Here is an 11,339-nt window from a genome sequence, read left to right on the forward strand (position 1 = left end):
CTGAGTGAGGACAGAAGGGAGGAGTGTGTGTGTGTGTGTGTGTGTGTGTGTTTGTGTGGGACTGGGCGGAGCAAACAGCAGTGGACTGTGAAATAAGGGCTTTCCCCTCTCTCTTTTTCTCCCTCTCTCTCTTTTCCTCAGTTTTTTTTTTTTTTTTTTGTGGGTCAGGAGAATCACTTAGTAGACAAGACGGCCTTGGTTAAGTCAACTAGGGGACACGCAAAATGCTGGGAAAATAGGGAGAGCTTCTGCAGAGCTTGTTTACATGCCACATGCAACGCATAGAAATAGAGCGTGTTATCCTCGCTCCTCTCATTCACTGCAGTCATATTTTATTCTAATTACAGCCATTTGCTCCTGTTTCTCGTCTTCCCTCACTCCTAAAATTATCATCTTTTAGCATGTGAAGCCAGGCTTTCATCCACCCCCCGTCTTATCCTCAAAGTGAAACATACTGCACATAAAGGGGAAGAGGAGATCAATTTTAAAAAAGAGACAGTCATCTTAACGTTGTATTAGTATGTTGCTGACGTGTTGCTAAGCTGAGAGATTTCAGGCTGCACTGGAGTGGATTTCACCATGGGGGTTGTTTCCATTTTTGATAGAGCAACCAGAAGGCCAGAAATAGCCAGCGCCCTCTGGTTAGAATATTAGAGGTTGAAGGTGGATGAGAGCGCGCTGGCGTTGGGAAGGACGAGCGAAAAGAGTGAAACTGCAATGAACTTTTCTGTAACACACAGAAATGAAAAGGTATATTGTTTTATTTGGGATCTAATCATAGACAAAACAAAAAGTACAACATGATCAGCAATGTGACGAACCTATAAATGGCAGTGAGTGAGAGCCTGGACATTGGTATGCTCATGAAGGATAAGGGAGGAGCGCGGACGCTGAGGTCTGATCTGAGTGGTTTGAGTCATGTCTATCATCACGAAAACAGGACCGATAAGAAGAAGTGAAGTGACAAATAGAGTGACACTGCAGATAAGGATGTAAACTTGTGAAAACTGATGAGTCTGGAGATGATGTTATCAGCGGCAGCGAATCGTTTCGCCTAAAGAGAAAAAGAAAACATGGCAATGCCACACAGATTTGTTTTTATCATCCTACACAAACCTGAAGAAAAAAAAAAAACTAGACTAATATCCCTTACAGCTTTAAAACACCCAGACCACAGAATGATGCCATCAGATTAAAAAAAAAAAATTGAGCTCAATCATAAACAGTTTAGGACAATATCTGAAAAAAAGGGCAGACAGACAACAAACTGACAGATTTAAGGCACTGGAACAAGTTTGACTGGATTAAATTTGATCATTTAAGCCTGTTATTTACCTGTGAGACATTACTGCTACACTTTCATGTGCATGTTGCCTGATATTGTGTGAATATATCCTTCCATTTGAAACAGTGAGCTGACAGAAAAGTGTTGTTGTTTTTTTTGAATGATTAAGTAGAAGACCCTAGCAAAGATGTAACATCTTATCACAGTGACCGGCTGAACTGCTTTGTCCACTTCACACTTGTATATTGTTTTACGGCTTCTTCCCCCTTTTTTTTTTTGGTTTTGCATCTGTGTGTCTCCCGTTCTCCCTCTCTCCCTCTGCGTCTTCTCTTCCTCTCCTCTTTAAAAGGCGTACGGCCCAACATAGATGGAGAGTCTGAGGGCAGAGCTGGTCTGGTAGTTGTTCTGGTAGCTGAGCAGAGGATTGACTGACACCATCTCCAGGTCCAGTGTGTATTCCCTGGGCCCTGATACTGCACGGGACAGCACCAGCATGGCACTAATATTGTTGATTTGCTGGAGTGAGACAAAACAAAAGGTTATTTAGTACATCTGTGTAGCTGTCAGAATAACAAACAGAGTATTTACCAGTAGGATTTATAAGGCAGACACTGATATTTTACACTGTGGGGCTCAACAGCTTATATATCTCGGCATTTGACCACTCTCCTGCCAAAAGTTAAAATGATTCAGTAATTGTCCCCCAGAGTTTTATTCTTAGCAGGATGAAATGCCTCTAAACCAGTTTTCACGCCATCATGTGACAATAAAACTCCTCTGAAACCGAGACTAATGAAATTCATTTAGGTGGATTAGCAGCACCTTATGGCAGGAAGACCCACCGCACATATTCAATGGAAATGGAGAACTCTGGGATACATTTGGCTGCCAAATGAAGACGTAACTCATAAAATAAACATTACTCAACAATTAAATCCATCTTATGAAAACTGGCCAACAGCACCTGCTTGATGTGCAATATTTAAGATATATAATTTAAGTTCAGCATTGATCTAACCTTAAATACCGCGCTTAGTTATTGACAGCTCATTTGGAATGTAAAAGACAGAGTATAAATGTGCAGGTTATTGACCTTCACATTAGTGAATGACAATAAAAAAAAAATCTCAACAGCCACACCACTCGCTTGTTATCCTCCCCTCTGTGCTGTGTGCTCACCCTGATGTAGAAGTCTCCGTTCTCGTCACCGGAGCGGATGCGGAAAGTGTTGTAAGCCCCCGGAGAGACGCTGGTGGCCTGAATCTGGAAGATGTCGGAGGGAACGGACCGCTCCGAGGTTATGCTCATGTAGCGATGGACGATGGAGAACGGCAGATCTCGACAGGCAGGCTTGTTCACAGGGCACACACAGCGGCTGGACACACAGCGGAGAGGAGCAATCAGAATCACAGTCCCTTTATTCACCATGTGTGAGTGTAAAGGAATATGTTTTGGTGATGTGAATGCAAAGAAACAACAATTACTGGCATATTAACACAGTACACACTTATAATAGAGGAACAACAGGATGTCATGGCAGGATACGCAGCAGACAGTGCACTGCACATATCACCTGACATACATATGATGGAGCAGAATCTGTGCACAATCAGTCATGAGTTTAAAAGGTAATTTTCAGTAAAATAATCATCATGCAATTGCTTGTATTCATGCCCTGTAGTGAAAACAGCAATTCACAATTCAGCCAGCAGAGGGGGTAATGTAATGTGACAGAGAGGAAAGCTCTCCCAAAATCTAACTAAATTGTATTTGCACAGTTTCCCCAGTGTTTTTCTAAAACACATTTTATGACACAAATCATCTTTAAAACATTAGTGGCGGTCAACACCTGTTACCAATTCAAGACTTGTCTCACCACTCTAATAGTTTTCTAATTGTACTGGGCCATGTTCAAAAAAAAAAAGGTCACAAACCTGGACACACATATGGAAAAAGTAATTGGACTAATCTTGCAATTTGAGCCATACTCCATGCGAGAGCTGATTATATTTTCACTTGATGGCCAGCACATATTTTAGTAATGGGGAAAAGGTGTATATGTGCGTGTGTAAGAGTGTGTTTGTCTGTGAATGCATTCATGAGTGGAGTGTCACTCACTTATCAGACACTTGTACATAAGGATCCTGGCATCGATTCGTTTCCACACACTGGTATCTTCCATGGATATTCACGCAGGTCTGTGTTTCGGTACACTGATGTTCACCTGTCTCACACTCATTTATATCTGGCGACAAAGAAAGTTCATGATATTTCAGGAATGAGCAGGACTAGACAGTAAATAACAAGAATTGAGTCGCTCAAATGTTAATTATATGTCAAAGAATGAATAAGTGTTGACTCAGTGTAACATTTGAGGCGACACAGAGGAAGGTGTTAGCTTTGGAAGGAAAGAGGGGAGCTTGTGTGCTTACCCTGGCATAGCCTGGTGCCTAGCAGCTGGTATCCTTCTGGGCAGACGCAGGAGAACTTCCCCGGTTCGTTGACACACTGGTACTGGCACAGGTAACTGGAATAGCTGCACTCGTCTATGTCTGTCCACGATTGAAGGAAGAAAGGGAGCAGAAAACAGAGCAGTATAGCATGATAAAAAACCGGGTCGTGCTGTGTTGTAATATGATATACAGACAGAAACACAAACATATATTGAACTACCATTGCAGACGAAGCCATCAGGCCCGAGCTCGTAGCCCTGGTCACAGCGACAAAGGAAGGTGCCGTAGGTGTTGTAACACCTCTGAGAGCAGGGGGCACCCATCTCACATTCATTCACATCTGAAAGGAGGGGAAGAGGAGAGGTTTTTCAGGACACTGTGAATGCTGCATGACTGATTTCTGTGGGATGGAAATGACTGTGTTAGTTGAGTCCCTGGATTTATCATCCAGGCTCCGGTGGTTAAACTGTTTCAGATGTGGGGGATGATGCCGGTGTGACCTTTCAACTCACCGATACAAGATCGGTTGTTGCCTGCCAGCTGGAATCCAGGCTCGCACTGGCAGGAGAAGGAACCGGGGACATTGACACAGCGATGTTGGCAATACCTGTACCTGCATTCGTCTATGTCTGACAGAGAGAAAGAGAGAGTCAGCAGAGGGATAGTCACATTCCCACAGTTCATTTAGCATACTTCCCAGACCATAACTAAGCTCACCCCAGGTCATGTAGAGATAAATTTTTCAGCATTGCCATGACTCAGCCTGCTTAGCTACGCCAGTTAAAGGGTAAATGAAGGAGATTATCTCACCAATGCACTCTGTGCCAACCTTGCGGTAACCATCTGGACACTGGCAGGTATAGGCACCCAGTGTGTTAATGCACTGCTGGCTCGGCTGGCAGTCGTGGTCCAGTCGCTCACACTCGTCCACATCTGTATATGTATGTGGGTGACACAGCATGTAAAAACATCAGTTACTGTTGCATGATTGAGACAGGAGATATAGACAAGTACCAATTAAAGGAATAAGTAATTATGTATCTCAGTAAGGTGTAGAGCCACCATGAGACACCAGAACAGCGTCAGTGCTCATTGGTATAGATGGTACAAGTCTCTGGAGCTATATTGGAGGAATAAAGCTCTATTCTTCCAAAAGACCGTGTACATAGAGAGGGATATTATAGTAAGGCTGCAGTGCATAAAGCCCTCATCACAAAGAGAAATGCACATTTGGGAGTTCAGTGGCACTGGTCTACAGAGACGAGGAAAAAAAAGCAATGCGGTCAGATGAGTCATCCTTCACCATATTGTGGACAAGTGGGCGAGTGCAGTGTGGTGTGCACCGAGAGAGCGGGACAGGCCGGAATGCTGGACCCCTACAGTGAGAGGGTCCACTGGCTCCATTATGCTTTGGTGAGCTCACTGCAAGTCAATACAAAGATATTTTGAATGATCACTTTGATGATGTGATGAAACATTTCTATCCTAATGGGAGTGGTCTCTCTCAGGGTGCAGGGGCTCACTGAATGGTTTGATGTGGATGAAAATGATTTAAATCAGATGCTATGGCCTCCCACCAATAGGAGATTTTTCTCCGATGTGTTAGACAGCGCTCTTCACAAAACACCAAATGAGGGAATATCTTTCGGAAGAATGGGGCTTTATCCCAGCAGCAGAGTTCCAGAGACGGTTCTTGGAGCCTGTCTGAAGCTGTTCTGGTGGCCTGTGGTGACCCCGACACCTTACTAAAACGCTTAATGTTTTTTCCTTCAATTTGTCACCCGTCTGTATGTCTGCTAGAAGGCAGACCACTATGATGGCTCCTCAGTTCCCTTGATTTGCACCCGACAGCTGAGAATGTCACATAATGTTGAATCATTATTGTGGTCTCATGCAGGCCAGATGAACACCTAACAGTCCTCCAGCACAAGTAGCTTTCTCACCACAAGTCCAGTTTTTAAAACAGAGCAGCTGTCCTCGTGTGAATTCTCTAAATTCCAACACTTTCTGTCCACCCCCCATGGACACATACTCACTCACACCCACACAGATTGCACCAACATGCTGCCTCCAGTCCAAACACCTGCTATGGCCACCTGTCCCTTACAATCTGTGGGCACTGGCAATAAATTAAGACAAACACACACACATAAACACACTGAGTGATCACTCATCCCGTGGCCACCTGTCCACCTCAACCAACCCCCGGGCCTATTCCCCTCCAACGCTACCCACTACCAGACACCCACCCACACAGCTGTCTCCCTGGGGCTCGTAGCCCAGGGGGCAGGGGTTATAGGGCTCGCTGACTTCGGGCGTGCTAACGGGTTCTGGGGCTGGGATGACTGAGGCGGAGCGCGGAAGGCATAGGTACCCTCCGTAGTGGTTGAAACACTTCATCTCCCCCTTGCAGGCATCTGGAATGGTGTCACACTCGTTTATGTCTGATAGGAGAAGCAGAGAGGGAACCGTGTCAGGCTGCCAGTGTCATTACTTAACCATGAGTTATACAGAATATGTGCTTGGCAGGAAAAAACGGGAGGAACAGTTAGAGCAAGGCCAGGGCAGGGAATGAGGATGACAAATTGTTACTGTGCATAAGAATTAACTCTTCTTTAAAGGCATTTTTAAGTAAATAAAGAGGAGAGGTTTACCTTTGCAGTGCTGAGTCTGAGGGTCCCATTTATACCCATCTGTGCATTCCTATAAAGAGCAATAGACAGAGCCAGCAAGAAAGAGAGAGAGAGAGAGAGAGAGAGAGAGAGAGAGAGAGAGAGAGAGAGAGAGAGAGCCTAAGTTGTGTATTGTCCTTGTGAGCCAAGTGGTTGCATAATATATTCATTATGCATAATATGTTCCCAATAGGATGGGATGAAAAAAAGGAGTTGAAAAGAATGGCTTGAAAAACAAGGAGCCAAGACTACAGTAGCTTGTTTCCCATGTATTCATTCAGCAGCAGTAGCAGTGTGCCAACACGACAAGAGGTTTACCGCTGCTAAGGGATGCATGAAATTTTAAAATAATATTTTATTTTGGCCAAATTTCTCATAAGAATACAAAGAATGTAGAGCCAATGTTTAGAAAACAGGGTTCTTGTTGCCCATGCAGGAACAGTTTTATTGCTGGAACCTGCATGGAAACAAAAACTGGGGCCAAAACAGGAATAAACATGGAGATAAAGTTACTCCCAGTTACCACTAGTATAAAATACTGTCAAGGGAAAAGTGCTGTGGAATAAAGACAGAGGTTAACGTACGGCAATAAGAAAGAGAATTGCATAGAGGGAGACAGCAGAGCGGATTTGAGGCCAAACTTTAATCCACAGCATCTCAGAAAGAAAGAAAATAAAAGACGTTATCTGACCCGACAGGTACAGTATCTGGAGGAAAATAAAGAGAGGATGCAAAGAAAATGAAAGGAGTGAGAGGAACAGAGAGGGAGAGATTCATGCATCCTTACCGTGTAGGTGTCACTTTCTGTAGGTGGCTGTGAAATAGCACTGCGGAGGAGCACAGACACATACATGCACACGCACAAGATTGACACACACGCACCCTGCATGCTAACACACTAATTGGTGGGAGATGGGACAGCAACGCACGCAAGCACATACACACTCACACACTCTCACACACATACACACACACACACGCAGCTGTCAGGCAGGTAGATGAGAGAGGCAGTTGACTTGTGATGTGCAGGGCGGCCAAGTGGTATCTACTATAGAAAGAGAGAGAGAGAGAGAGAGAGAGAGAGAGAGGGAGGGAGGGAGGGGAAGAAAGTGGAAAAAGACATCAAGAGAGACAATATTAGAAACTTAGAAAATTGCAAAATGCGTGAATTCATTCTCAACACTCTCTATGGACCTTTAGGGCTCGGCGCTGTATGTTGTTCCTAGAGCTGAAATGGATAAATCAACTCTCGAGGCAACAAGCTGGAGCCAGGGTTTAAGTTGTCAGTCAGAACACAAACAGGTAGTTTCTCGGACCTAATTTGCTATTTGTCAACCAAACAACTCCCCCTTGATCCCAGAGAGAATAAATGCACCGAATGAGCCTGCCAGGTGAAAACATAAACATAATGACGTACTCCATCCGTCAGCTGGAAATAACAAAGTCAACATAACAGAAATACTTTCATATTGGATCGGCACAGAAAGCCCTCTGTGTCTGCAGACTGGCAGACTACAACTCTTAGGAATGAGCGTCTCGCTGAGAGTTGCCTCCGAAGGCTGATCAGAGTATCAGAGTAGCGCCTGTGGGAGCACATAAATCTTGGCAATTACCTGCCTATTTTACAACATGCAGCACATCATCCCTGGCTCAGCTGCTTCAGTCTCTAAAAACAAACTGCAGTTGTATTCATTTGTCTCCATGAGAGGGAATCTCCTTTTTTGAGGCTGCTGTTGTTTCTGTAAATGGGCATCTGCCTTTATATTATTGTATTTTTGAGGTTAGATTACAGGTTTTTTATGTTCTGTGAGAATACTGATGGACCAGGCTTTGCTTCAAGTAGAGGCACAGCCGTCCTTCATTTAATTTTCCTGGAGTGAAGCTACAAGTGTTTAAGTTGACCCTAAACACAGACAAATCTCCTATTCCAGCTCATGCAGACCCAAAGAAAAAAAATAACAGGTCCAGTGAAGTAATAAAAAAAAAATCTGAGCAAGCGTTGTTTGCAAAGTCAGTGAGTTCCAGTCAAAATATATGAGGAGGAAAGTTATAATCACTCACTTCCTGGTGTGTCTACGTGCATACTTGCACACACACACACACACACACACACACACACACACACTGATACAAGCTCCAGAGGCCACATCGTAAGCATCGCTTATTGTTGTATTTCATTTCTGAGACAAACATAAGGCCACAGAGTGACGTTCATGGACACCCACAAATACCAACTGGATGACATCACATGCTATCCATGACCTTTGCGTGGGTAAAAGCAGCAAAATACCCCATCATCCATTAAACACAGACGATAACACATTCCACTTTGCAATCAGACGGCCACAATACGTGACCTCTCTGAGTTGGCGGAGTTGTCACTTACAACTGGCAAAAATGTGACCAGAAACCACCCAAAAACAAACTGACCATCAGTCCAGGGTCCAGTCACTCACTGGCTGCTGAATGTGGGCAGCAGGGATGCATGGGTGTTGCCCTGCTGCCGCTGGAGATCAAGTGGCGGTGGACCTCTGGAATGCCCGTGGCAAGGATGTGGGCGCCAGTTCTCAGCTGGGATGCCCTGCCACGGCAGTGGTTCCCAGAGTATCAGGTTCTGGGAAACCCCCCATGGTTCACATAAGAGGACAGCTGGTGCCAAACCTCCAGCCACTGGTCTCCCAACCTCTCATCTCACTTCATTGTGTAGGAGGATGCCAGAAAGTGAGGCCATGGTGCAGAAGTTCATTGTATGGATTTTGAACTACCACTGAGGCAGAGAAACACAGGGCTACTGTAATTCTACTTCAGTCACAGCTGAAATATAAAATGTTTCTGCTCTAACACCTGTTGAGTGTGTTTATCTTTTCACAGTACTTCTGCTGGCACTTCATATTGTTATTATTTCTTAAGTTAATAATACAACAGTAGAACACAGGCTTGTCTTATTCATTGTTTCGGTGAGGCCTCTCTAGCATCTGCAGCAGCAGAATGACCTGTCTTTAAATTCACAGTCAGCAGAATTTAACAAGCGAAATATCTGCAGGGTTATAAAAGTGACCTCATGGGGACCAGGAACAACATTCAAGTTAGACCACACACACAGAAATGCACATGTGTGCTCACAGAAACACACACACACACACACACACAGTGTAACCTCAAGGATGGTAATGTCTTGTAGTGTATACATGGCCAGCCTTGTTCTGTTCTGCTTGGTTGTGCATGGAACAGCTCTACAACATGGTGGCCCAGTGTGCTCAAGCTACGCTCTGTTACCCCTGTAGCAGTGAACCTGCAAACCCGAGGTCAGGGGCCTTTCATCTCACACGGCTTTACTCCTGTTGTGGGACACTCCATATTCAGTAATGGATGGTGGCCTGCAGTCGAAAAGTGTACACAAAACCACACTGTGCCCCTGAAAATCCCTTTGGAGCCGTTCTGTTGTGCCACCGGTGGCGCTCTGTGCTCTGCAGTAAAATGCAGTGATGTATTAGTGTATGGATGCAATGTGGCGAGGGGTGATGTACATAACAGGGAAGGTTTGTTCTCTGGGGTTTGGCTCGCCTTGCCAAGCCGCAGTGATCCTACATGAATAATTACAGCCACTCCAGTCTTACAGTGGGAGAGCTGTCAAGTGTTAGCAATTAGGAGTATATAAACAGTGATAAAAATGGGCTGCACAGAAGTGGTCTGTCAACACCTAGTAGGGCAATGTCTTACACTGTGATGTCACCCAGGTCGTGAGTGTGTGTCTGTGATGGTGTGTGAGTGTGTCTTTGTAGCGGTGGCTGACACCTGTTTCTCTTGTTTGATATTGGGTGTCTAGACTTAGAAATGAACCCAACATGACCAAATGTCAGAAGCATGTTTTCATACCTCACATTACAGGGGGGAAATGACTACCCCGAGATTGTGACATAAGATTTACATGTTGTGAAATAGACGTGAGGCAGAAGAGTTTTGCAATATATAATAACACACCTCCTCTTACTCACTGTCTCTCTCTTCCTGTCTATTCCCTGGCTGCCCTCACTAAAACACAGCCACAAAGCAGACTACACAAACAGAGGGTTGTGTTATCTCAGCTCTTGTAAGGAGCCAACTGTAGCTGGGAGAGCGGAGCAGACAGCGGAGCAATGGTGTAACTGTGACGTGTATGGGCCCTACCACAGGACTGAAAGTGGGTAAGAGGTACACTTCACCTCCCTTACTTCTCCTCTTGGTGACATATTGCTCTCACATGCTCAATAAGTCATCGGCCAGTTCTCGTTTTTGACACATATATCCTCTTACACAGACTCAAGCGAATATCAAACATAAAACAAGCATAAGAGGACTCACAGACAAGCCTCGGTCTTTGGTTTCTGCTTTCGACACCCCTTCTCTGTCTGGCCGGTGCGTTCTTCTCCTCGCCGCGGTGGTCCCTGGTGAGTTGGCGTACAGAAGTGGTCCCTTTACTCCTGCCTCTATGACCCTGAGAGAGTGAGTGGGGAGACCGACAGCTGGAGCAGCTGAACACATGTGAGGGAGGGAGAGAAAAGAGAGAGCAAGAGACAGAGAGGAGAGAGAGGGAGGAGAGAGGGACAGCCCATTCCTACCCCCCCTCTGGCCCCCTGCACTGCCATCCTCCGCTCTCCAAACCCCCTCTCTCTGACCCCCCAGGATGCAAATTCCTGGTCTGCAGCCCAAATTCCATAACCGTCCAAAATCGCAGGCGGAACAACTCCTCACACAGATTCACACACACACATACCCCCCCCCTCCCCAATTCAACCCCACCCTGGCTGCCCCACCATCCTCTTAACCAATGCCCCTGCTCAATGGTCACACAACACACCTGGTTTCATTTAAATCAAACCCCACAAAAGCACAAAGCAGCCCCCCCTCCACCGCCCCCGCCTCTTCCCTCCTTTTCCCCATTTACCCCCT

The 11,339-nt window shown here is 45.4% G+C and overlaps 1 protein-coding gene across 2 annotated transcripts; it reads right to left on the reverse strand.

Annotated features, from left to right (window-relative positions):
- Positions 1 to 1,429: 1,429 nt before the first annotated feature.
- Positions 1,430 to 10,934, reverse strand: efemp2a (EGF containing fibulin extracellular matrix protein 2a). Of its 2 annotated transcripts, none has more exons than XM_030062814.1 (11): positions 10,752 to 10,934; positions 7,198 to 7,455; positions 6,393 to 6,441; positions 5,988 to 6,182; positions 4,549 to 4,671; positions 4,251 to 4,367; positions 3,959 to 4,078; positions 3,718 to 3,837; positions 3,404 to 3,530; positions 2,465 to 2,660; positions 1,430 to 1,801 (listed from the first exon to the last, which is right to left on the reverse strand). In XM_030062814.1, the coding sequence occupies exons 2-11, from the start codon at positions 7,297 to 7,299 to the stop codon at positions 1,628 to 1,630; spliced, it is 1,323 nt and encodes a 440-aa protein (XP_029918674.1). In that variant the 5' UTR covers positions 7,300 to 7,455; positions 10,752 to 10,934; the 3' UTR covers positions 1,430 to 1,627. The 2 variants fall into 2 exon arrangements, with proteins under 2 accessions (XP_029918674.1, XP_029918673.1); XM_030062813.1 differs by having other exon boundaries at positions 7,198 to 7,458.
- Positions 10,935 to 11,339: the final 405 nt, after the last annotated feature.

This window comes from Myripristis murdjan, chromosome 10 (genome assembly GCF_902150065.1).
Source record: "Myripristis murdjan chromosome 10, fMyrMur1.1, whole genome shotgun sequence".
Lineage (NCBI taxonomy): Eukaryota > Metazoa > Chordata > Actinopteri > Holocentriformes > Holocentridae > Myripristis > Myripristis murdjan.